The following is a 24,815-nucleotide window of genomic DNA, read 5'->3' as shown; positions in this document are numbered from 1 at the left end:
TGATGAGCGAGATCAGAGAACGATGTCCAGACCGATTAGCCTAAACGGACAGGACGTCTATAGCAACTCATATAATCACTCTGACGAGCAGAAAAGCGCCTCAGAACGCACAAAACATCTGGAAAAAACACATCACACGTCAAGCGCTCGAGGAACAGACTGAAAATAATCACCAGACCTCAAGGTACAATGTGCTGATCATTATGAGATGCTTTTCTGCTCACCATGGTTATAAAGAGCTTAGAGCTACTGTAGACTTTCCATCAGCTCAGACTGCTCTCTGCTGTCACATGATTGGCTGATGAGGTATTCTTATGTTTGTGCAGGTCTGATAAAGGTGTTCCTAATAAAGTGGAAGGTCAGAGTAAATATATATATATATATACACACACGCTGTTTATTTAATATAAGGGAAGAAATTTCAAAGCAGATTTGTTCTGGAATTATAAAAAGAAATCCGGAGACAGTCGATTTTATTAAATTATAATTTAATATCTGTGTTCTTTGCCATCGTAGGCAGTCATACAACTGTAGGACTTCTCCACGCTAAATGTCTTCCACCGTGTTTGTTTTCTCTCAGTCTCTCGATTTTTCACGTTTAAACGAGTTAAATCAAGCTTTTGTCGTCTGGTTTTTATTTTTAATTGCCATGCTTTCATCGTGTGTACGTGACACGACCACGGCATCATATGAATCGAACTCATATTCAAATCCATAAGTTCATTTACGCTTTAACTGAATTTTGGACACATTTACATGTGAATGTAAAACATTTAAAAATACCTTTCAAGTACATTCATCATGAGTTTGATTTAACACCAAGTGCGATGTGATCGTGGGACGTTTCTGGAAAATCGGGTTTGCGACTCATTTGCGATGATGTAACACTAACCCTAGAATAATCACTGCTGGAAAAATCCTAGTGTTTCAAGTTTTAGCTAACCTAAAAATAACATTTAAACAATGTTATGGATAAACGTCGATAAAATCTTTAAAATATATATATATTTATATCTTTTTTTAAAAAAACTGTCTGAATTACAGCATACAGTAGCAGAGCAGGTAAAGTCTTGCTTGGGGAAGAGGCAGACAAACATCCAGCTACTTCAAAAGTAATTACACCCCCAAGCTCTAATTAAGTTAAGATCAGGTCATGGATTTCAGGTTTGGTACATGGTCCAATTAACCGTGGAGGTGTTGATTCGACGATGCCTGGCTGCGGCTCTTTTCCCTGTAGTGCATCACAGGAGAGGACGACAGGTGTGTTTTCCTGTTCCGCAGGAATGCTCTTCAACGGGCGTTATGTTCTACGCCTGTATGCTTCTATGATTCATTAGAAAGACTCATTTTGTGAAATGTTCCATGAGTCCAAGTGTCTTTAAATGAGTCTCTCCTCTTTGGGCAGTTTGATGGTGTTGGGTGCCTCGCCGCTGCGTGTGCCCGTATGCTCCTCGGCGCTCGGCCGGTACGTTCCCTCCGTCTGCCTCTTCTTCCTCACTACGCAGAGCAGGAAGACCATCACTCCTATCAGTATGAGCACTAGTATTACCACTATTGGCACGACGATCTCTACAATCTTGTTTTCCTGAAGAAAAAAAAACACATACATCTTGATTGGTTGAAACGTTGGAACAGTTTTCCTCTCATTTTCTCCAAATTTAGTCATCTGCCAATTCCCACACACACTTACGCTTTAAAATGACTCTACCTGATCTGTATATAACAGGTGTGTACAGAACTCTACCTGATCTGTATATAACAGGTGTGTACAGAACTCTACCTGATCTGTATATAACAGGTGTGTACAGAACTCTACCTGATCTGTATATAACAGGTGTGTACAGAACTCTACCTGATCTGTATATAACAGGTGTGTACAGAACTCTACCTGATCTGTATATAACAGGTGTGTACAGAACTCTACCTGATCTGTATATAACAGGTGTGTACAGAACTCTACCTGATCTGTATATAACAGGTGTGTACAGAACTCTACCTGATCTGTATATAACGGGTGTGTTACAGAACTCTACCTGATCTGTATATAACAACAGGTGTGTACAGAACTCTACCTGATTTGTATATAACAGGTGTGTACAGAACTCTACCTGATCTGTATATAACAGGTGTGTACAGAACTCTACCTGATCTGTATATAACGGGTGTGTTACAGAACTCTACCTGATCTGTATATAACAACAGGTGTGTACAGAACTCTACCTGATCTGTATATAACAGGTGTGTACAGAACTCTACCTGATCTGTATATAACAGGTGTGTACAGAACTCTACCTGATCTGTATATAACAGGTGTGTACAGAACTCTACCTGATCTGTATATAACAGGTGTGTACAGAACTCTACCTGATCTGTATATAACAGGTGTGTACAGAACTCTACCTGATCTGTATATAACAGGTGTGTACAGAACTCTACCTGATCTGTATATAACAACAGGTGTGTACAGAACTCTACCTGATCTGTATATAACGGGTGTGTACAGATAACGATACCTAAAACGAAAGGTGTGCACTCACCTGAGATGGAGGGATGGAGGTGGTGTTAGCCTGTATAGTGTCATTCTCTGTAAAAGAAAAGGCAGGATAAGGCATTGAACATGACCCTCTAATAAAATAATGATGCACAAGCTGCTGAGACGGTTAAAGAGTTTCCAACAACAACATGACACAAATTGTTCGAGTCTGAACACGGCAATTTACTAATAATTACAATTTATAATCAGTAACGAATAACACTTCATACGTCTTTCCATATTGTCCGTCAAACAAGTTACTGTAGTTCCTATGACTTACTGTATATTATAGCAGCTATAAGCCTTTCTTAAAGTGGATAAGACAAACGAGCGGCGTTTCATGTCACTAAAGAAGGAGCACAATGGTTATGTCCAATCCTGTCATTCGCAGCTGACGTACTGTCAGACGAATTGACTGACACTTTCTGACCAATCAGAATTCAGAAAGACTGATGATACATTACTACATCTACTGTGATGTGCAGTAATCAGTAACATAGGTTCAGTTCAGTTCAGTCAGAGAACCAGATCAGAACGTCGCTGCCTTCGGACGATGTCACAAGACAATAGCATAAAGATGACTAGTGTGTAAACGGACAGAACAGGACTCGTCGTTCTGTCTGTAAGCTGTAAGTGCTTGCTCGGGGCATTAGTGAAGAACGTAAACACACAAACTCCATAACTGGACGTTATTCACGCAAGGACAATATACGTCTCGATAAGGATCTGCCCGGATAATAGAAAGTTTCAGTTTCACCTGATCTTGAGCTGGAAGTGTAGAAGTGACTAATCCTTCCTGTTTATATGGCACCCATATGACTCGTGACGTGAATGCACGGGTTTTGTTGTTTTGAATGCTTGTCTTTAAACGCGAGTCACCACGACATCACTGAGGAAAAGAAAGACTATAACGCCATAAAACGTATTCGATACAATACAATTGCTAGTGGACTTCGTGGCTCAGATCGGTACAGTGTTAGCTGTAGACGATCGACACTTTCTTTACAATGACGAGTAAACAATTAACTACAAAATCGGCATGAAAAAAAAAAGAAATATGACGAGCTAGATTTAATAGATTTAATGCTATAATTACAAATGACGTCCTTTTCCAGAGAGACTTACATTTATCTCATTTATACAACTGAGTAATTGAGTGTTAAGGGCCTTGCTCAGGGGCCCAGGAGTGGCAGCTTGGTGACACTGGGATTTGAAATCACAACCTTCTGATCGGTAGTCTAACACCTTAAACACTTTCTTATCCCTAAGACTCTAGAAATGGCTGTTCATGCATTTGTAACCTCTCGCTTAGATTACTGTAACTCTTTATATTGCAGTATATCTAAAACTCATCCCTACTCTCCTATTAGAAATCTTCGTTCATCTGCCCAGGCTATGTTGGTGGTCCCTCGTGTACGGCTCAAGCGTAGAGGAGAGCGTGTCTTTTCTGTGGCCGGTCCTAGACTATGGAACTCCCTGCCATTGTAGATTAGGACGGCACCCACCATTTCTAGTTTTACGTCCATGCTAAAGACCCACCTATTTAATCTAGCCTTTTCATGATTGCCCAGGGGTTTATGTTTGTTTATATTTTATGGTTTATATTTATATCACTTTCTTTTATTTTGTCTATTTTTTTAATAAAAGTACTTGTGTATTTTTATGTGTAATGTCAAACGCACCGTGAAGCACTTTGGTAAGCCGTGTGGCTGTTTGTAAATGTGCTATACAAATAAAGTTGAACTTGAACTTGTACTTGAACCTCAAATAAAAATTATTATTATTATTATTATTATTATTATTATTATTATTATTATTACTACACATTAATATTACTTATGTAATCATATATACAGTGAGTTCAGAAGGTGTTCAGACCCCTTCAGTTTTTTGTACACTTCACTGTAGTACAGCTCTTAGCTCGTGTCCATCCAGTGTGCTTTTACTATCTTTTAAATGTTGACTGATTAACTGTGGCAAATTCCACCATTAAACATGGTTTATGAAGGTATCTGTAAAACGTCCCACAATTCACAGAGCATATTAAACCATAAACCATGCTGTGAGGTCCACGGAGGTCTCTGTAGACCTTCGTGGTCAAGTTGTTCCAAGTTGTTCGCTTCTGTTCCTGTACAATCTGTTTTGCACCTTTCTAATGCTGTGAATGTTCTCAGGAGAACAGTGAACTCTAACAACACCCATCATGGAGGAAATCTGGAACTCCTAGAGCTGAACTTCCAGACAAACAACAAAAATGAAAACAAACTCATTACCCAGACTAGAAGCTCTAATTAGCTTTGTTCCAAACTCTCTAACCAGAGGAGGGTGAAGGATAACACGTGCTTCGTCACGAGCTCATGCTGCTTTACAACACTGAGCCCTCTTTTGCTTACATGAGCTCACAAACACTCACTCTCACTCATTTTCTACCGCTTATCCGAACTTCTCGGGTCACAGGGAGCCTGTGCCTATCTCAGGCGTCATCGGGCATCTTGGCAGGATACACTCTGGACGGAGTGCCAACCCATAACAGGGCACACACACACTCATTCACACACACACTATGGACAATTTTCGAGAGATGCCAATCAACCTACCATGCATGTCTTTGGACCAAGGGAGGAAACCGGAGTACCCGGAGGAAACCCCCGAGGCACGGGGAGAACATGCAAACTCCACACACACAAGGCGGAGGCGGGAATCGAACCCCGTGGTGGGTGGAGGTGTGAGGCGAACGTGCTAACCACTAAGCCACCGTGACCCCAGCTCACAAACATTAATAATTAATAACAGTCACTGTGATTGACATGGGAAATAGAGAGAGAGAGAGAGAGAGAGAGAGAGAGAGAGAGAGAGAGAGAGAGAGAGAGAGAGAGAGAATAATCCCTTTTAACAAAAAAGAAAATCTTTTTTGTTAAAGCAAATGGTTTCTTATCATGTTCGAATCTCTTGCACACATTCTCATGCAGGGCCCCAATACTTTTAGTGCCCTCCGTGTGTTTAAACATCAGATCGTAAATATAGTTCAGAACTGCTTTCCGTGTACAATCCTGTCCCGTGAGTTACTCACTCCTGTGTTATCTCTGTGCACTTTCATCCTTGAGGGGGTGAATATTTACTCTTGTGAATGATTAATGGATTTGGATTCTGGTTAATCTCTCTCTCTCTCTCTCTCTCTCTCTCTCTCTGTATTTTTATATGTGGGTATTTTTATTTTTGGCTACATTACAACGTGGACAGTGCTTTCGGTTTGAGAGTCGTGTTTCTTGTGCATCTGTGGGAGATTACGGTGGTACTCATGAACACTGCATTCTTTGTGCCTTGTCATCTCGGCTGTTGACCGTAAAGCGTCACAGGAGACCGATCACACACACACACACACACACACACACACACACACACACACACACACACACACACACACACACTCCAGAGCAGGTTCTCCTCAGACTTCACCCGTGGCTTTGTTTGCTTGTTTTACTCTTTAACGGCACGTTCTTACCACCTAATTTATTGTTTCTGGTTAAAAGTAGCAGACATGCTCACACTTGCCTTAGATAAAAATGACACATATAACCCCGGTAAAAGGTGTGTCATGATGTTAAGGTCACCCGGTACACCTGGTACAGCTCGTTTTATATTCCTTTTTTTAAATATATATATATATATATATATATATATATATATATATATATATATATATATATATATATATATATATAGCTTGTACTCTAAGAAATAGCTGCATACTAAAAGTACCCTTGATCGGACCACCTAAGTGAAAGAAAAACAGCTTTACTTCTGAAAGGGAGTTTCGATCGTTCGTATCCTGCCGTACAGATCACCTGAAACAACTCACCGTTTCTGAGATTCCGGAGCAGATCTCTGCTCGTCGTGAATCCCATCTGAAGCATGGTGCGCTCCTGTGTGCCTGGACCTTCTGACTTGCCGACACTCCGGCCCTCAGACACGCCCCCGAGCCTCAGGACTCTCAGGACAGCAGTGAGGGGAAAACCATGCTGAATGAGGTGAATATCAGCACAGCGGCGGCTCTAATCTCCTTGTAACTGTAGGAGTGAAGCACACGCCCCGGTTAAAAATGTGTATCTGACTTGTTTACGTGATGTGTCATGACGATTCAGCTCATTCAGATCTCTAACACCTTGTGATATCTGCTACTAGTACAAGAACAACATGGTTTTATAGGACAGAAAAACTATTACAAAGTAAAAAAAAACCCTCATTTTAGGTGTCAGCTTAAAACACATATTGTCTCCCAAGACTTTCTCCTTTCTTCTAGTTTTCCCGATTTTTCAGTGTGTATACAGTGACCTTGAAAGTTCAGAAGTTCAAAAAATGCCAAAACACCAATAAATGTAGGCCTTTTATTTATCAGTTTTACCTTCTGACAGGGGGTTTTAATGTATTTTTTATTATATAGCAATGTATTTATTACCACATGTGATATGAATGGACTAATTGTGTAAAGTTGTAATAACAATAATAATAGTAAGACGAAGAAGAACAATAAGAATAACAATAAAAGCAGTGTAGATCTACAGTATGTAAACCAAAATGTTTACAAAAAAGGTTATCTGAAAATTTCCCTAACAGTTTTCCTAAAGCTCATATACTGTACAGCCTTTTACAGACTGGCCCAGAAATCCCCTTACTTCTTTTTCTTGGTTCATTTTTATTGTTGTTGTTGTTGTTGTTGTTGTTGTTATTGTTTTGGACTTCTGTAATTCAGATACAGTGGAAAAATATTCTCACTCAGAAACATGGGGGTACGAACTTTTGCTTTAAACTAGACAATCCTTAAAAAACACGTCACATAGCTTATGTTAAGGCAGACAATAGGGAAACATTTGATGCGATATTTGCGATACCTTTCCATCCGTCCATCTATCTGTAGATCAGAAGGAGGTGGGTGTGAAAATGTATGCACTCAACTCTATGCACTGTATGCATTATATAGACAGACATACAGACATACAGACATACAGATAGATAGATAGATAGATAGATAGATAGATAGATAGATAGATAGATAGATAGATAGATAGATAGAGCCTCAAATAAATGTCACCTGTGTCCACTAGCACACTTCATAGTGCACTTCGGTATCTGGGATTAATCCAGTCCATGCGCTCTGACGCTTTATTGTGTAAATGAGGTGAATGCAGCACTAACACGGATTATAAACGGTTCGATTGGAGTTGTAGACGATCTGTTCGTGTTCTTTACCTTTTCCTCCCTCTGATCACACTCGGGCCTTTGAGTCAGACGCGGAGCTCCATCCAGGTGTCCAGAGCGCAGGTCGCTTCCGCTTCACCTTAACGCGCGGTGTGAGTGCGCGGCCGGAACTCGCCCAATTTTCTGCTCTTTTTCAGCGTTAAATCACCTTTTCCAGTATTTTTGATGAAACCCTTTTTCTTCTCTCGTCCGGAGCGGAGACACAAACAGTCCGTTACGCACTGACGGCCATGTCGAGATCAGTCATCACGCCTTTATTACCGCCGTCGCTCCTACGCCGTCTTCCTCTTAAATTCCCACTGCTGATCACATGGTGCAGGCTCGAGTTACAGTACTACCTGAGCCTCAACCTGCACACACACACACACACACACACACACACACACACACACACACACACACACACACACACACACACACACACACCGCTTTGTCTTACAGTCCTTCTGAGGACGTTCCAGTTGCACAGCAAGATATAAAACACACATACACACACACACACACACACACACACACACACACCGCTTTGTCTTACAGTCCTTCTGAGGACGTTCCAGTTGCACAGCAAGATATAAAACACACACACACACACACACACACACACACACACACTGTCATACATATTTTGAGTATTACACCTATAGCTATTAGTATTAACCCATTATACAATACCATTATACTAACCCATTAGACTATCCAAATCTACCCAAAATGTCTCTTTGACTGACTGATTGAATGATTGATGGCAAAAAAAAAAGTAGTTTCCCATGTGGGGGCTGGCCAAATGTTCCTACAAGCACAGAACTGTAAGATAATCCTTTACTTATGGTGAGATTTGGTCCTCAACTAGATATGAACCCTCCCCCTCTCCAACCCCCCCCCCCCAACCCTACTAATCTTAGTGTAATGAAAAGCAATAAATAACTTGACAATAAAACAAACAAACAATCAAATTTCTAAGCTACCAAATATCACACACACACACACACACACACACACACACACACACACACACACACACACACACACACACACACACACACACACACACACACACGACCTTTGTGCTCAGGTCTGAAAAATGCACCTGCCCACTAAAGCCACATACTCACCACTTCCTACTCCTCCTCCTCCTCCATTCCATCTTTTCTTCCTCTCATAATGAACAATAGATTTTATTCATCCCAGTTTTCTTCTCTTTTTTTTTTAACTCCGTTCTTTATTTCTATTGTATTCCTTGGACCTTTTTATGTCAAGGTGAATGACTCACGTCTCAGATTGTATCTTCGTCTCAATGTTTATTTCAAAACACACAAAAGCCAAGTTTCAGGGCTCAAACAGACGAAAAGCATTTATTTCTGTCTCAGGTCTGGCACTGAACCCTCTCGCTGTGGGTCGCTCAGCTAATCAGTTAATCTTCAAACTCCATGAGCTGAAAAAATTCCTGCCATTCCACAATATTGTTAATCCTCTCTCTCATGTGAAAATGATTAACCAACCTGTGTCACTGTATACATTACAGCATTACAGTACTAAAGTACATCTTTAACTGTAGTGGCACATTTATAAAGATGTAAATAAATCATATAAATCACACCTTTAATTTTTACTTTTACTTGGTTGCACTTACAGTATTCTGACTTAGTCTCAAGCAAAGATGCCTACAAATGTAATGTAAAATAAATAAATAAACTAAACAAAGGTGAAAATGTTGTCTGACAAACTTTTGCTTACAAAAAAAATCATTTAGTTATTTTTAAATTATAAATAATGAAATTAACTGGTTTGAAGGATCTGAACAGTGGTCATGTGATGTCATGCAACTTACTTATACTCGTCACAAACATCTCTGCAAGAGTCGTTGTTTTGCAAATTTATTAAATAAAAACCTGAAAAAATTAGCATTTTTTTCTATGCAACCAATAGATGCAAATAAACTCAGTGTTATCTTGAAGGTGCTGATGGTCTGTTTGTTATGTAATGTGTTGCCTACTTTACTGTTATATAAACTTTTTAAATAAAATAATTTATTTTAATAAATCAATAACTTATTCTACTACTACTACTACTACCAATAATAATAATAATAATAATAATAATAATAATAATAATAATAATAATAATGTTCTTAAGCATGGAATACCATCTCATACACAGTATGTGCATACATAAATCCTTGATCATCTTCCTTTATAAATTTTATAATCAAATTGACATCTCACAGCAGAAACATGTACAGATTAGCCGTTAGCTAGCTGAGGGAGCTAGACTAGCTAGCCAGATCTTTAGATGTTTTCCAGAGTGAAAGCTGAGTAAGATTTAATCAGTAACTATTAATAAGACGTTTTTATAAGAAAGTGCTGCTTCAGAATATAGGAGACTCTTGTATAATGTGTAAATGGCTTATTTGCTAGATATTCAGAAACACATATGAATTAACACAAGTTAATTAGCTAGCTAAAAAACCTAGCTAACGAAGCTACCAAACCCCTAACTGCGTTCAGCTAATGTAGCTAGTCAGCTAACGTTTTCTTTATATGCTGTTGATTATGCAGTCAAAACATCATATTTTCTTTACTTTTTTTTTATTTGAGTAATTTCCTTCATGACTCCGATTTTTTTCCAATGTCAAAGTGAATTTTTCTACAATCTCTCTCTCTTTTAGCTCTCTCTTTCTCTATTAACTCTTTCTCCGTTTTAAACTCTTCCCACTGCTCATTTTACTGTAAAATTAGCACTAAAACCATTTCTCCAAAGCAGCAAAGGAGACTCATCGTGTTGTTTTGTTTTCTGTTTTTGTTTCTTGTATTATTGTGCAGTGTATTTTATTTATATTAATTAATTATTAATTAATTATATATATTTATTTTAAAGAAAGCTTAGAGGTTAAAAGCTGACAAACATGTCACCCACAAAAACTTGGCAAAAACACAGGACAAGTTGGGTATCTCTAATAGATGGTAAGTTAGTAGGTTTTCAGCTTTTTCTCTTATAGCTTCAATAAATGAATGAATAAATATTCAGTAATAAAAAAATAGCTTGTCTATGATGTTGTATTAGTAGCAATAACTTGGTTTCCTTTGACAGCTAGGGTTGCTATAGGTAACATTAGCTTAGCTAAGTAGCTGATTTTGCAAGCAAGCTAAGATGCTAGCTAGCTAGCTAGCTAGATAGATAGATAGATAGATAGATAGATAGATAGATAGATAGATTTTTTTCTCACTTTCTTTTGTACAAAAATGTAGTAATCATATTTACTTTAGTATTTATCTTTACAAGGTTGCATTGATTATTGAGATAAACCTAAGTAGATATTAAGTATAAAAACATAAAGCTGTTATACATGACATGTAGTGTAGACAGTGTGCAGTAATGTATAACTGTAAAACACTACAGTTATATTTCCACCTTAATATTCCTGTCAGGGTTGCGGAATTGAGTCGATGTCTATCCTGGTATCTAAGCCAGGAAAAGTTACCCCCAGACTGGATATCAGTCTATTATATTTATCCCTGGTACAATTTCTGGTGTTGAAAGAGAAATCCTACAGTGAGATGTGGAGAACATGCAAAACCACAGAGCAACATTAGCATGATATAACAGCAAACAATGATGTTTACAGTTTTATATGTTGTGTTAAAAGCTGTGCTTTACTTTCATATCACACACACACACACACACACACACACACACACACACACACACACACACACACACACACACACACACACACACACGCACATTTTTCTCAAAGCTGGAGCTCTTATGAATCCGTGACATACAACCGTGGGGGTCTGTGACATTCATTCTTTTTATTAGATTTGTGGAAGTTGATACACCTGTAAATACTGTCGAGCAAAGACAGCAGAAGAGAGAGCTGCTGTTGTCGTTCTGGTGCAAAAGATTAACGTACTAGGTACAAAATATAGATATGAACAAACAACATTTAGCACAAAGTGGGAAAAGGCTGGAATGTTCAGAACTGTAAAAATCCAGTATTTAGTAGGACCCCAGTAACTATGGAGGATAAACTCTAATCCCCACAGAGAATGCCTGAAATCACAAATATGTAGAAAACAAACTATATATACTGTGCAACAGCAACAGCAGCACAAATCTCCTTTTCTATTTTCCGTATAGAAGATAGAAGATTCTTCGTGAATCCTAGCAAGGTCAGAATATTAAGAATGACAAAAATTTATAAGACTTTTGAACCTTGTGAGTTTATATGATAAGTGAGACAGGTGTGACTTTGGACAAGAGACTGTTTCTGTGGACAAATGGGTGCACAAGATTTCATCACTTTAATACATTTCTGGAATCGTCTTTTAGATTTTTTGTTAGACAGAAAAAAAAAACATTGTTTCACACATAGCTTTTGGTTAAAATAAATAAATCAAACAATACTAATGCACTTTGCTGCTTGAGATGGAGTGAGTGAGTGAGACAGAGTGAGTGAGTGAGACAGAGTGAGTGAGACAGACAGACAGACAGAGTGAGTGAGACAGACAGTCAGACACAGAGTGAGACAGACAAACAGACAGACAGAGTGAGTGAGACAGACAGTCTGACACAGAGAGTGAGACAGACAGACAGACAGACAGACAGAGTGAGTGAGACAGACAGTCTGACACAGAGAGTGAGCTGTCTCAGACACAGAGAGTGAGACAGACAGACAGAGTGAGTCAGACAGACAGACAGAGTGAGTGAGACAGAGTGAGCCAGACAGACAGACAGATAAGTGAGACAGACAGACTGACAGACAGACAGACAGACAGATAAGTGAGACAGACAGACAGAGTGAGTGAGACAGACAGACAGAGTGAGCGAGACAGACAGACAGACGGATAAGTGAGACAGACAGACAGACAGAGTGATTGAGACAGACAGAGTGAGACAGACAGACTGAATGAGTGAGACAGACAGACAGACAGAGTGAGTGAGACAGAGTGAGCCAGCCAGCCAGCCAGCCAGACAGATAAGTGAGACAGACAGAGTGAGTGAGACAGAGTGAGTGAGACAGACAGACAGATAAGTGAGACAGACAGAGAGTGAGTGAGACAGACAGATAAGTGAGACAGACAGACAGACAGAGTGAGTGAGACAGACAAATAAGTGAGACAAGTGTGACTTTGGACAAGTGACTGATTCTGTGGACAAATGGATGCACAAGATTTCGTCCCTTTTTTAAGGGATGAATGCATTTCTGGAATCGCCTATTATATTTTGTGTTAGACAGAAACAAAACATTGTTTCACACATAGCCTTTGGTTAAAATAAACAAATTAAACAATGCTAATGAATCCTGTCCTCAGGGTATAAATTACCCATAATGCACTTTGATTCTTGTAGGGAATAGGGAGTAGGGCACCATTTCGAAAACACAACGGCTTTGTTTCATTTCACACCCTAGAAAATGGCTGCCTCCTCGTTTCCTTCGCTATTTTAACGATCTACTAGATTTGAGACACAGCCCGAGTCAGAGCTGTCACCGCAAGCCAATCATCGGCGAGTATTTCCGTGACGTGTCGCACAGACAGCCAATCAGCGTCCTGCGTCTTGTCCTGTCTTTGACGTGTTATTGAAACGTTCTGAACATACTGGCGGGAGAGAGAGAGAGAGAGAGGAGTGTAGGGTTTTATTGTCAGTGATTAGCTGGACAAAATATCCTCCTTCTGGATTTTCCTGCATTTTTAATCCACAAAAGAGACACAAAGGACGCGCGGCTTTTAATCTATTTTTTTTCTTGAATAAAAGTCTCCCGCGTTAAAAAAAAAAAAAAGCTGTTTTTTTTTCTCCCGTCTAAGCTAGCAAGCAAAGCTAACATTTTATCTATAAAGTGCGATGTCTCTTTAGGGAAAGTCTTTACAGAATCTAAAAAAATAATAATCTATTCTTGTTTCTTTGGAAATTTTACGACCCTTTTTTGCGACATTTTTATTTCCAGCATACCTGCTTGCTAACTGCCCCGAGCTGCTAATGGCGAAGGTTCAGGTCCTGAATGTTGCTGTTTTGGACAATCCGAGTCCTTTCGGGAATCCTTTTCAGTTCGAGATCACGTTCGAGTGCATGGAAGACCTTCCTGAAGGTGAGCGCTGTTTTGTGTCTGCAGCCAATCTTTTAATGAAGTAAATAAATCGGTAAAAAGTTGTAGAGCGGCTGGATTAGCTTAGCTTAGCATAGCTTTCTGTGCGTGACGTCATTATGGCGGGACGAGGCGCTAAACGGCGCAGAATGAAATAAACTTGAGCTTTTTGGTTGTTTAAAGACGGACATTTTGTGCACTGGGCGGTGGGTGAAGTCCTTGTGTTGATTTGTACCTGATGATGATAAAAGTAAAATTCTACGTCCTGCCCGAACACGTGTAATAAGAATTTAATTCTAAAAGTACATTATAATAATAATAAATTCCTCGTGTTTATTGTCGTCTTGTGCTATAAAACATGTCTTTCCCCCCAAGCTGTTGTGTGTCCTTTAGGGAACATTATATGCTCTGCGTTAGAGGAAGTATTAATCCTATTTATAAGAGTATTCAAGTTCAGATCCTGAAGATACAACAGTCAGGGAGTCAGAAATGATAATATTCACTCTACTCTGTGTGTGAGGAGCATTCACACTCTTTCTCTCACTCTCACACACACACGAGCTCACTCTCACACACACACGAGCTCACTCTCACACACACACGAGCTCACTCTCTCACACACACACACACGAGCTCACTCTCTCTCACACACACACGAGCTCACTCTCTCTCACACACACACGAGCTCACTCTCTCTCACACACGCACGAGCTCACTCTCTCTCACACACGCACGAGCTCACTCTCTCTCACACACGCACGAGCTCACTCTCTCACACACACACGAGCTCACTCTCTCACACACACACGAGCTCACTCTCTCACACACACACGAGCTCACTCTCTCACACACACACGAGCTCACTCTCTCACACACACACGAGCTCACTCTCTCACACACACGAGCTCACTCTTTCACACACACACACAAACTCACTCTCTCTCACACGCACGCACGAGCTCACTCTCTCTCACACACACGCACGAGCTCACTCTCTCTCACACGCACGCACGAGCTCACTCTCTCTCACACGCACGCACGAGCTCACTCTCTCTCACACGCACGCACGAGCTCACTCTCTCTCACACGCACGCACGAGCTCACTCTCTCTCTCACACACGCACGCACGAGCTCACTCTCTCACACACGCACGCACGAGCTCACTCTCTCTCACGCACGCACGAGCTCACTCTCTCTCACACACGCACGCACGAGCTCACTCTCTCTCACACACGCACGCACGAGCTCACTCTCTCACACACGCACGCACGAGCTCACTCTCTCTCACGCACGCACGAGCTCACTCTCTCTCACACACGCACGCACGAGCTCACTCTCTCTCTCACACGCACGCACGAGCTCACTCTCTCACGCACGCACGAGCTCACTCTCTCACGCACGCACGAGCTCACTCTCTCTCTCACACACACGCACGAGCTCACTCTCTCTCTCACACACGCACGCACGAGCTCACTCTCTCTCACACACGCACGCACGAGCTCACTCTCACACGCACGCACGAGCTCACTCTCTCTCACACACACACGCACGAGCTCACTCTCACACGCACGCACGAGCTCACTCTCTCTCACACACGCACGCACGAGCTCACTCTCTCTCACACACGCACGCACGAGCTCACTCTCTCTCACACACGCACGCACGAGCTCACTCTCTCTCACACACGCACGCACGAGCTCACTCTCTCTCACACACGCACGCACGAGCTCACTCTCTCTCACACACGCACGCACGAGCTCACTCTCTCTCACACACGCACGCACGAGCTCACTCTCTCTCACACACGCACGCACGAGCTCACTCTCTCTCACACACGCACGCACGAGCTCACTCTCTCTCACACACGCACGCACGAGCTCACTCTCTCTCACACACGCACGCACGAGCTCACTCTCTCTCACACACGCACGCACGAGCTCACTCTCTCTCACACACGCACGCACGAGCTCACTCTCTCTCACACACGCACGCACGAGCTCACTCTCTCACACACGCACGCACGAGCTCACTCTCTCACACACGCACGCACGAGCTCACTCTCTCTCTCTCACACACGCACGAGCTCACTCTCTCTCTCACACACGCACGCACGAGCTCACTCTCTCTCACACACGCACGCACGAGCTCACTCTCTCTCACACACACACGCACGAGCTCACTCTCACACGCACGCACGAGCTCACTCTCTCTCACACGCACGCACGAGCTCACTCTCTCTCACACACGCACGCACGAGCTCACTCTCTCTCACACACGCACGCACGAGCTCACTCTCTCTCTCACGCACGCACGAGCTCACTCTCTCTCACACACGCACGCACGAGCTCACTCTCTCTCACACGCACGCACGAGCTCACTCTCTCTCACACACGCACGCACGAGCTCACTCTCTCTCACACACGCACGCACGAGCTCACTCTCTCTCACACACGCACGCACGAGCTCACTCTCTCTCACACACGCACGCACGAGCTCACTCTCTCTCACACACGCACGCACGAGCTCACTCTCTCTCACACACGCACGCACGAGCTCACTCTCTCTCACACACGCACGCACGAGCTCACTCTCTCTCACACACGCACGCACGAGCTCACTCTCTCTCACACACGCACGCACGAGCTCACTCTCTCTCACACACGCACGCACGAGCTCACTCTCTCTCACACACGCACGCACGAGCTCACTCTCTCTCACACACGCACGCACGAGCTCACTCTCTCTCACACACGCACGCACGAGCTCACTCTCTCTCACACACGCGCACTCTCGCACATTCTTCAAACTTTCTGGAGGATGTGAAGCCGGGTGGATTATTTGCTCCATGATCATTCTTTTCCCTACTAGAATGCTTCCTTTGGACTAATAAACTAAATGTGAAGTAGCTGAGCATGTTTAAATTGTGTGCTTTTATATTAACAGGGTTTGGTTGTCTTAGTAAACACTCCATGGTTAAAGTGAACCTTGCTCATGTCAGGCTTTTGGAGCAGAGCCCAGAACCTAAGCTGAACCTTTCTTTTCCAGATCTTGAGTGGAAGATCATATACGTGGGCTCAGCTGAGAGTGAGGAGTACGACCAGACCCTGGACTCGGTCCTAGTGGGTCCGGTACCTGCAGGGAGACACATGTTTGTGTTCCAGGTGTGTTCACAATCATTTATTCATTTAAATCTCTTTTATTGTTAGTTCCTAAATTCTGAATGAAGACAGCTATCTGTTGGAGTTTGGGTCCATTAAAGGAAACTAATAAATGATAAACTGTTTGTGTGTTTAAAACAGGCGGATGCTCCAAACACGGGCCTGATCCCCGAGAGCGATGCAGTGGGCGTCACTGTGGTACTGATCACCTGCACATACAGAGGACAGGAGTTTATTCGCATCGGCTATTACGTCAATAACGAGTACACAGACGCAGAGCTCCGGGAAAACCCGCCTCTCAAACCCAACTACTCACAGGTGAGCAAACTGAAGTGAGAAGACCGACTCGAGCGAGATGCACAGAAAGAGTGAGTGAGTGAGTGAGGCAGGCTGAGTGAGTGAGTGAGGCAGGCTGAGTGAGTGAGTGAGGCAGGCTGAGTGAGTGAGTGAGGCAGGCTGAGTGAGTGAGTGAGTGAGGGAGGCTGAGTGAGTGAGTGAGGCAGGCTGAGTGAGCGAGTGAGGCAGGCTGAGTGAGGGAGGGAGGCAGGCTGAGTGAGCGAGCGAGGCAGGCTGAGTGAGCGAGCGAGGCAGGCTGAGTGAGCGAGCGAGGCAGGCTGAGTGAGCGAGCGAGGCAGGCTGAGTGAGCGAGCGAGGCAGGCTGAGTGAGCGAGGGAGGCAGGCTGAGTGAGCGAGGGAGGCAGGCTGAGTGAGCGAGGGAGGCAGGCTGAGTGAGCGAGGGAGGCAGGCTGAGTGAGCGAGGGAGGCAGGCTGAGTGAGCGAGGGAGGCAGGCTGAGTGAGCGAGGGAGGCAGGCTGAGTGAGTGAGGGAGGGAGGCAGGCTGAGTGAGTGAGGGAGGGAGGCAGGCTGAGTGAGTGAGGGAGGGAGGCAGGCTGAGTGAGTGAGGGAGGGAGGCAGGCTGAGTGAGTGAGGGAGGGAGGCAGGCTGAGTGAGGGAGGGAGGCAGGCAGGCTGAGTGAGGGAGGGAGGGAGGCAGGCTGAGTGAGGGAGGGAGGGAGGCAGGCTGAGTGAGGGAGGGAGGGAGGCAGGCTGAGGGAGGGAGGGAGGGAGGCAGGCTGAGTGAGGGAGGGAGGCAGGCAGAGTGAGTGAGGGAGGGAGGCAGGCTGAGTGAGGGAGGGAGGGAGGCAGGCTGAGTGAGTGAGTGAGTGAGGCAGGCTGAGTGAGTGAGTGAGTGAGGCAGGCTGAGTGAGTGAGTGAGTGAGGCAGGCTGAGTGAGTGAGTGAGTGAGGCAGGCTGAGTGAGTGAGTGAGGCAGGCTGAGTGAGTGAGTGAGGCAGGCTAAGTGAGGGAGGGAGGGAGTCAGGCAGAGTGAGTGAGGGAGGGAGTCAGGCAGAGTGAGTGAGGGAGGGAGTCAGGCAGAGTGAGTGAGGGAGGGAGTCAGGCAGAGTGAGGGAGGGAGGGAGGCTGAGTGATTGTTTTATTAGGATCCCCATTAGTGGCCCATTTAATGGCAGCTAATCTTCCTGGGGTCCTCTTTTAAAATTATTCACAACATAAAATCACTCAAAACAATAAGCAACACAAATTACAATAAAGAAAATTCAAACATTGTACTTACATTTGTTCAGTGAGTGAGTGAGTGAGGGAGGGAGGCAGGCTGAGTGAGGGAGGGAGGCAGGCTGAGTGAGGGAGGGAGGCAGGCTGAGTGAGGGAGGGAGGGAGGCAGGCTGAGTGAGGGAGGGAGGCTGAGTGAGGGAGGGAGGGAGGGAGGCTGAGTGAGGGAGGGAGGGAGGCAGGCTGAGTGAGGGAGGGAGGGAGGGAGGCAGGCTGAGGGAGGGAGGGAGGGAGGCAGGCTGTGTGAGGGAGGGAGGGAGGCAGGCTGAGTGAGGGAGGGAGGCAGGCTGAGGGAGGGAGGGAGGGAGCCAGGCTCAGAGAGCCAGTCAGAGAGACAGACAGAGTCAGCCAGGCAGGCTGAGAGAGGGAGGGAGGGAGGGAGGGAGGCAGGCTGAGGGAGGGGGAGGGAGGGAGGGAGGCATGCAGGCAGGCAGACTGAGTGAGGGAGTGAGTAAGTGAGGCTGAGTGAGGGAGGGAGGGAGGGAGGCGGAGGGAGGCATGCAGGCAGGCAGACTGAGTGAGGGAGTGAGGCTGAGTGAGGGAGTGAGGCTGAGTGAGGGAGGGAGGGAGGGAGGCAGGCGGAGGGAGGGAGGCAGAGGGAGGGAGGGAGGGAGGCAGGCAGACGTAGGGAGGCAGGCAGGCAGGCTGAGTGAGGTTGAGTGAGGCAGAGGCAGGCTGAGTGAGGGAGTGAGGCAGAGTGAGGGAGGCAAGCCGGCAGGCTGAGTGAGGGAGTGAGGCTGAGTGAGGGAGGGAGGCAGTCCGGCAGGCTGAGTGAGGCTGAGTGAGGGAGTGAGGCTGAGGGAGGCAGTCCGGCAGGCTGAGTGAGGCTGAGTGAGGGAGTGAGGCTGAGGGAGGCAGTCCGGCAGGCTGAGGGAGGCTGAGTGAGGGAGTGAGGCTGAGTGAGGGAGTGAGGCTGAGTGAGGGAGGGAGTGAGAGGAAGGCAGGCTGAGTGAGGGAGGGAGTGAGAGGGAGGCAGGCTGAGTGACGGAGGGAGTGAGAGGGAGGCAGGCTGAGTGAGGGAGGGAGTGAGAGGGAGGCTGAGGGAGGGAGTGAGAGGGAGGCTGAGGGAGGGAGGGAGGCAGGCTGAGGGAAGGAGGGAGTCGGAGTGCGAGGGAGGCAGGCTGAGGGAGGGAGTGAGACGGAGGCAGACTGAGTGAGGGAGGGAGTGAGACGGAGGCAGGCTGAGGGAGGGAGGGAGTGAGACGGAGGCAGGCTGAGTGAGGGAGGGAGTGAGACGGAGGCAGGCTGAGGGAGGGAGGGAGTGAGACGGAGGCAGGCTGAGTGAGGGAGGGAGTGAGAGGGAGGCAGGCTGAGTGAGGGATTGAGTGAGAGGGAGGCAGGCTGAGTGAGGGAGGGAGTGAGAGGGAGGCAGGCTGAGTGAGGGATTGAGTGAGAGGGAGGCAGGCTGAGTGAGGGAGGGAGTGAGAGGGAGGCAGGCTGAGTGAGGGATTGAGTGAGAGGGAGGCAGGCTGAGTGAGGGAGGGAGTGAGAGGGAGGCAGGCTGAGTGAGGGATTGAGTGAGAGGGAGGCAGGCTGAGTGAGGGAGGGAGTGAGAGGGAGGCAGGCTGAGTGAGGGAGGGAGTGAGAGGGAGGCAGGCTGAGTGAGGGAGGGAGTGAGACGAGGCGGACAGACGGGGACACGGGGGGAGTGAGACGAGGCGGACAGACGGGGACAAGGGGGAGTGAGACGATGCAGAGAAATGCACTGTGTCCCATACAGTGTGTGTTACTAACTCATTCCTAGTTTCCCAGGAATTAAAATGTTTAGTGTTTCCATGCACATCACCGTGAAACACGCTCTTTTCCTGTCGTCATGGTGATTGCCATCATGCGCTAGCAAATCCACAACTCAAAAGATTTTAGGGACACACACACACACACACACACACACACACACACACTCACTGCAAGTCTCCAGTCTCTGTACTACGGAGTCATCAATAGGCGTTCCTACAGTACTACTGGTTGCCATGGTGATAACTTTAAGCAGTGAGTTTCACAGCTAACATTCCAGACAACGTATCAGTTTCCTTGCCGCGTCTCATTTGACACAGATCATGTGCTCAAGTGCTTCTTCACTTTGTCTGGAAGTCACTGCAACGAGTCACGCCATATTTGCATGAAGTTTACCTTGGTCGTGTCGCCGGACACGCCCACATCCCATCGCCGGACACGCCCACATCCCTTCGCCATGGCTCACTGATGCTTATGTTGCCAGAAAGCAGCAGTTGTTGCTGAAACTGTCCAGTTGCTCTGTCGTTGCGTGTCTCGTATGTATGAACGTAGATTTAGAAATAAACTGTTGATTCTTGTCTCTTGAATGTGTAAATATGATGTAAACTCTCACTGACATCCAGGTCGATGAAAAGTTTTTTGTTTTTTTATTTATTTATTTATTTTTTATTAATTAATTTAAAGTGATGGTTATTGTATTTTTCTTCCCCTCAGCTCCAGAGAAACATTCTGGCGTCGAACCCACGTGTAACCCGATTCCACATCAACTGGGAGGGCTGTTCTGAGAAGATGGAGGACTCGGAGAACGTGGACCCGTCTCCGAACGTGATGCTGCCTCCGTCGTGTCTTCCGGGGAAAGCTCCTCCGCTCGGGCTGATGCCGGACAACTCCATGGACTGCTTGTAGATCCTCCGATCCACCTGTTAAGGAGCCGCCATCCCCTTTAAGATCTTGTACACCCCAGAACCACGGAGCAGACTTACCGAGCACGGACAAACGAAAGGACCGAATTTTTTTGTTTCTGTTTTTTTTCCTCCGGATTTGTGTTTTGATATTTTCAGGAGGTTCATAATCTCTGAAGTCAGATATGGATTGGTAAACGTTAGGAATATTCTACAAGCAGGATTTTTCAGATTAATTACGTTTAAGCGTGCAGGTGGGATTGTACAATACTGTATATATGTGTTTACTTCTGTTTGTATTCTGGCTCTCCAAATAAATAAATATCTTTTGTTACGTCATGGTTGCACTGAGTGTGTTTTTCTTTGACTTTTTTTCTTTTTTTTTTTCTTTCTTTTTATCACGCAGCTGTTTTCCTACTTTTCATTGATAAAAAAAAGCCCCAGCATTTTGATATCACACACACACGGCCGTCACACCATTTTGGGTCCTGTTGCTAGGCGACGAGATGTGTTGTTGCATCGGTGATGAGAAATCCTCAAAGCGCTGCAGATTTGATTCTGCTTTCATCCGATTTGTCTTTGTTCTGAATTTTTGCATTAATAAGCCTCAGGGTTTGTTTGTGTTTTTCTTTTTTTGGGGGCCAAACCTTAATACACCTGTTTTATTTAATCATGTAAATAAAATTGTGTTTGTGTGTCATTACAGCATGCTACAGTTTAGAAATGAATCTAACTATAACTCACCTGTTTTCTAGTAGCTCCAGGTATTCCTGCTGGTGTTCGGTTTGTGGTGCAGGTGTTTGTTTTGTTTGTGTTTTTTTGCTCATTTTTATGTTAAAATGCTGTAATGTCACTTTTATTCCCAAATCCTGTTGAAAGCACAGCGTGAAATCCTCCAGACTTCTTATTTTGACCATTTAATGACTTTACATTTGGTGAAAATGTAGTGGATCGGATTTATACATGATATTCTACCTCAAAATTATCTATATTTCTCCCTCTCTTCTCCCCCCCCCTCTCTCTTCCCTCTGTGTCTTTCTCTCACTCTCTTCCTCCCTCTGTCTTTGTCTCTTTCTCTCTCTCTCTCTCACACACACACACACACACACACACTATCTTCCTCTTTCTCTCTCTCCCTCTCTCTCTTCCTCTCTCTGTCTCTTTCTTCCCTCTATCTGTCTCTCTTCCTCCCTCTGTCTCTCTCACACACTATCTTCTTCTTTCTCTCCCTCTCTTCCTCTCTGTCTCTTCCCCCTGTCTGTCTGTCTCAGTCTCTCTTCCTCCCTCTGTCTCTGTCTGTCACACACTCTCTATCTTCCTCTTTCTCTCCCTTTCTTTCTTCCTCTCTCTGTCTCTCTTCCCTCTGTCTGTCTGTCTCTCTTCCTCCCTGTCTCTGTCTCTCTTCCTCTTTCTGTCTCTGTCTCTCTCTCTCTCACACACACACACACACACACTATCTTCCTCTTTCTCTCTCTCTCTCTTCCTCTCTCTCTCCCTCTCTTTCTTTTTTCCTTCCTCTCTTTCTTACTTCCTCTCTCTGTCTCTCTTTCTTCCCTCTGTCTGTCTCTCTCTTCCTCCCTCTGTCTCTCTCTCTCACACACACTCTATCTTCCTTTCTCTCTCTCCCTCTCTTTCTTTCTTCTGCTCTCTCTTTCTTTCTTCTCTGTCTCTCTTTCTTCCCTCTGTCTGTCTGTCTCTGCCCCCCCCCTGTTTGCCCGATCATCAAGTTGATTATAAACTCTGTGTATACGTTTCTACTTAAATGCAGATTGCACACTTCAGTGCCACGTTATCAGATTTAATGCAACAAGATAAACATCTCTTCCATCCTGTGTCTCTCAGTCCAGCCCAAAATCAGGTGGTTGTTTGTTTGTTTGTTTTCATCTCTCTAAACAAAGCAGGGTGTGTTATCAGGGCTGTGCCATATTACATTCTTTAAATAAAGCTCATCAGCTCAGCTCACGCCTCTCAGACAGGTTTGTTCCTCCTAATGACTGAACGATTTACGGGTTTGATCGTAACTCTTTCTTCCTCTCCGTCCATCTCCTTCCTCTCGCTCTCTCATATCAGATTATTATTTGTTTATTTGTTACTCATTTGTTTGTATGTATCAGATGTTTACTGTTGAGACTCAAATCAAGCTTAAGTTTAATAAAGGCTGCATATCACGAGCTTATTACTACTAATAATACAGTAAGAATTACATCATTAATAAAACCATTCACAAATTCATTAGTATTGACTGAAGTCTTATGTTGATTTTTTTTTGTACGGTGCTTTATTTATAATATAAATAAAACTTTTATATTTTACACCTTAAATATTCATTTATTTGTTACGTTGTTATTTATTATTGTTGAGTTCATTTAAATGTGATGGGCTATTATTATTATTGTTGTTGATTTTAATACACTTTAAATATTAAAGAAATGTTCTATATAAATTAAGCTTCTTATTATTTATGTGCTGGTGTTGCTACAATATATATTGCTGTTCATATTATTGTGTGTAGTTCAGAGATGATTTCAATACGCTGTAAATCTGAGTAAAATTAAACATTACTTGTAAATATTGGTTTTGTTGTTCGTTAAGTTTTGTTTATTATTGCTGAGATTTGTTTACAGACCTCAGGAGCAGCTTTAGTGGACCTGGGAAATCCCATTATAATAAAAATGTCAACACTGTAAAGCTATTATTTAGTATTAAAAGTATTATTTAGTAAAATGCATTATTACTTTTTTACACTGTTGTTGTTTTTGTTCTAAACATTATTATTTATAATGATTATTGTGCTATATAACTTTAAGAATGATCATTATTAAAACTGTCGAGTGGCTGGTGATGCTGTTATTATTGTTAATGTGATTATTATCATATAATAACATTGGTGGATATTTATGAACTGTGATGTCAGTATATGATCACACAAATCAGATTGTGCAAATGCGACTAAGAATTTTGAGGTGCCACCCAATGCCACCATTTGCCACCCAATGCCACCATTTGCCACCCAATGCCACCATATGCCACCCTATGCCATCCTGCGTCTAAAACCATGCCTGCATCACTCGACCTGACTGTGTGTCTGTGTTTGTGTGTGTGTGTGCGTGTGTGTGTGTGTGTGTTGCACAGCACAGTGTTAATATTCTAGACGCAGGCTGTCCGAGTGCCGCAAATTCTGACCAACTTTCTAAAAATAGCACGTGTTGACGTCACGCAGCCAATCACGTGTTAGCGTCGCGGGAGGGGCTCGAGACGTTTACTAAAAACCTCTGTGATTGTCATCTGCCATCGCGGATTACAAAATGTCTGTCTGGCTGGCTGTTTTGTTAGCCGGGGATGTGCTCTAAAAATCGCCCAAACGAAACTGTGGTGTTAATCCTAAATAAAAACAGTAAAACACAATAACTGACGGCTATTTATCAGATCGTGTGTGAAAAGGCGGGATACAAACTACAGACAGACATCAGTTGTCGAATCAGGGCGACTCCTGCTCATGACGGTCATTCGGAACGTCCAATCAGAGCCTGGAATTTGTCCAACGCAACGGTCGTGTCGATCAATCGCGCGCGTCCGG

The 24,815-nt window shown here is 44.3% G+C and overlaps 2 protein-coding genes across 3 annotated transcripts; one reads left to right on the top strand and one right to left on the bottom strand.

The window, feature by feature from the left end:
• Positions 1–469: 469 nt before the first annotated feature.
• On the bottom strand, positions 470–8,175 carry crb3a (crumbs homolog 3a). 2 transcript variants are annotated; one of them, XM_047808202.1, is made up of 4 exons: positions 7,781–8,175; positions 6,393–6,600; positions 2,538–2,584; positions 470–1,585 (listed from the first exon to the last, which is right to left on the bottom strand). In XM_047808202.1, the coding sequence occupies exons 2-4, from the start codon at positions 6,445–6,447 to the stop codon at positions 1,379–1,381; spliced, it is 309 nt and encodes a 102-aa protein (XP_047664158.1). In that variant the 5' UTR covers positions 6,448–6,600; positions 7,781–8,175; the 3' UTR covers positions 470–1,378. The 2 variants fall into 2 exon arrangements, with proteins under 2 accessions (XP_047664158.1, XP_047664159.1); XM_047808203.1 differs by lacking the exon at positions 7,781–8,175 and adding an exon at positions 7,623–7,758.
• Positions 8,176–13,352: 5,177 nt separating this feature from the next.
• On the top strand, positions 13,353–21,577 carry asf1ba (anti-silencing function 1Ba histone chaperone). The gene is made up of 4 exons (XM_027176498.2): positions 13,353–13,877; positions 16,920–17,035; positions 17,174–17,350; positions 21,051–21,577. The coding sequence occupies exons 1-4, from the start codon at positions 13,769–13,771 to the stop codon at positions 21,240–21,242; spliced, it is 594 nt and encodes a 197-aa protein (XP_027032299.1). The 5' UTR covers positions 13,353–13,768; the 3' UTR covers positions 21,243–21,577.
• The last annotated feature ends 3,238 nt before the right edge of the window (positions 21,578–24,815 follow it).

This window comes from Tachysurus fulvidraco, chromosome 24 (genome assembly GCF_022655615.1).
Source record: "Tachysurus fulvidraco isolate hzauxx_2018 chromosome 24, HZAU_PFXX_2.0, whole genome shotgun sequence".
NCBI lineage: Eukaryota > Metazoa > Chordata > Actinopteri > Siluriformes > Bagridae > Tachysurus > Tachysurus fulvidraco.
Note: the sequence above shows the minus strand (reverse complement) of the source record. Positions and strands in the feature narration are given on the sequence as shown.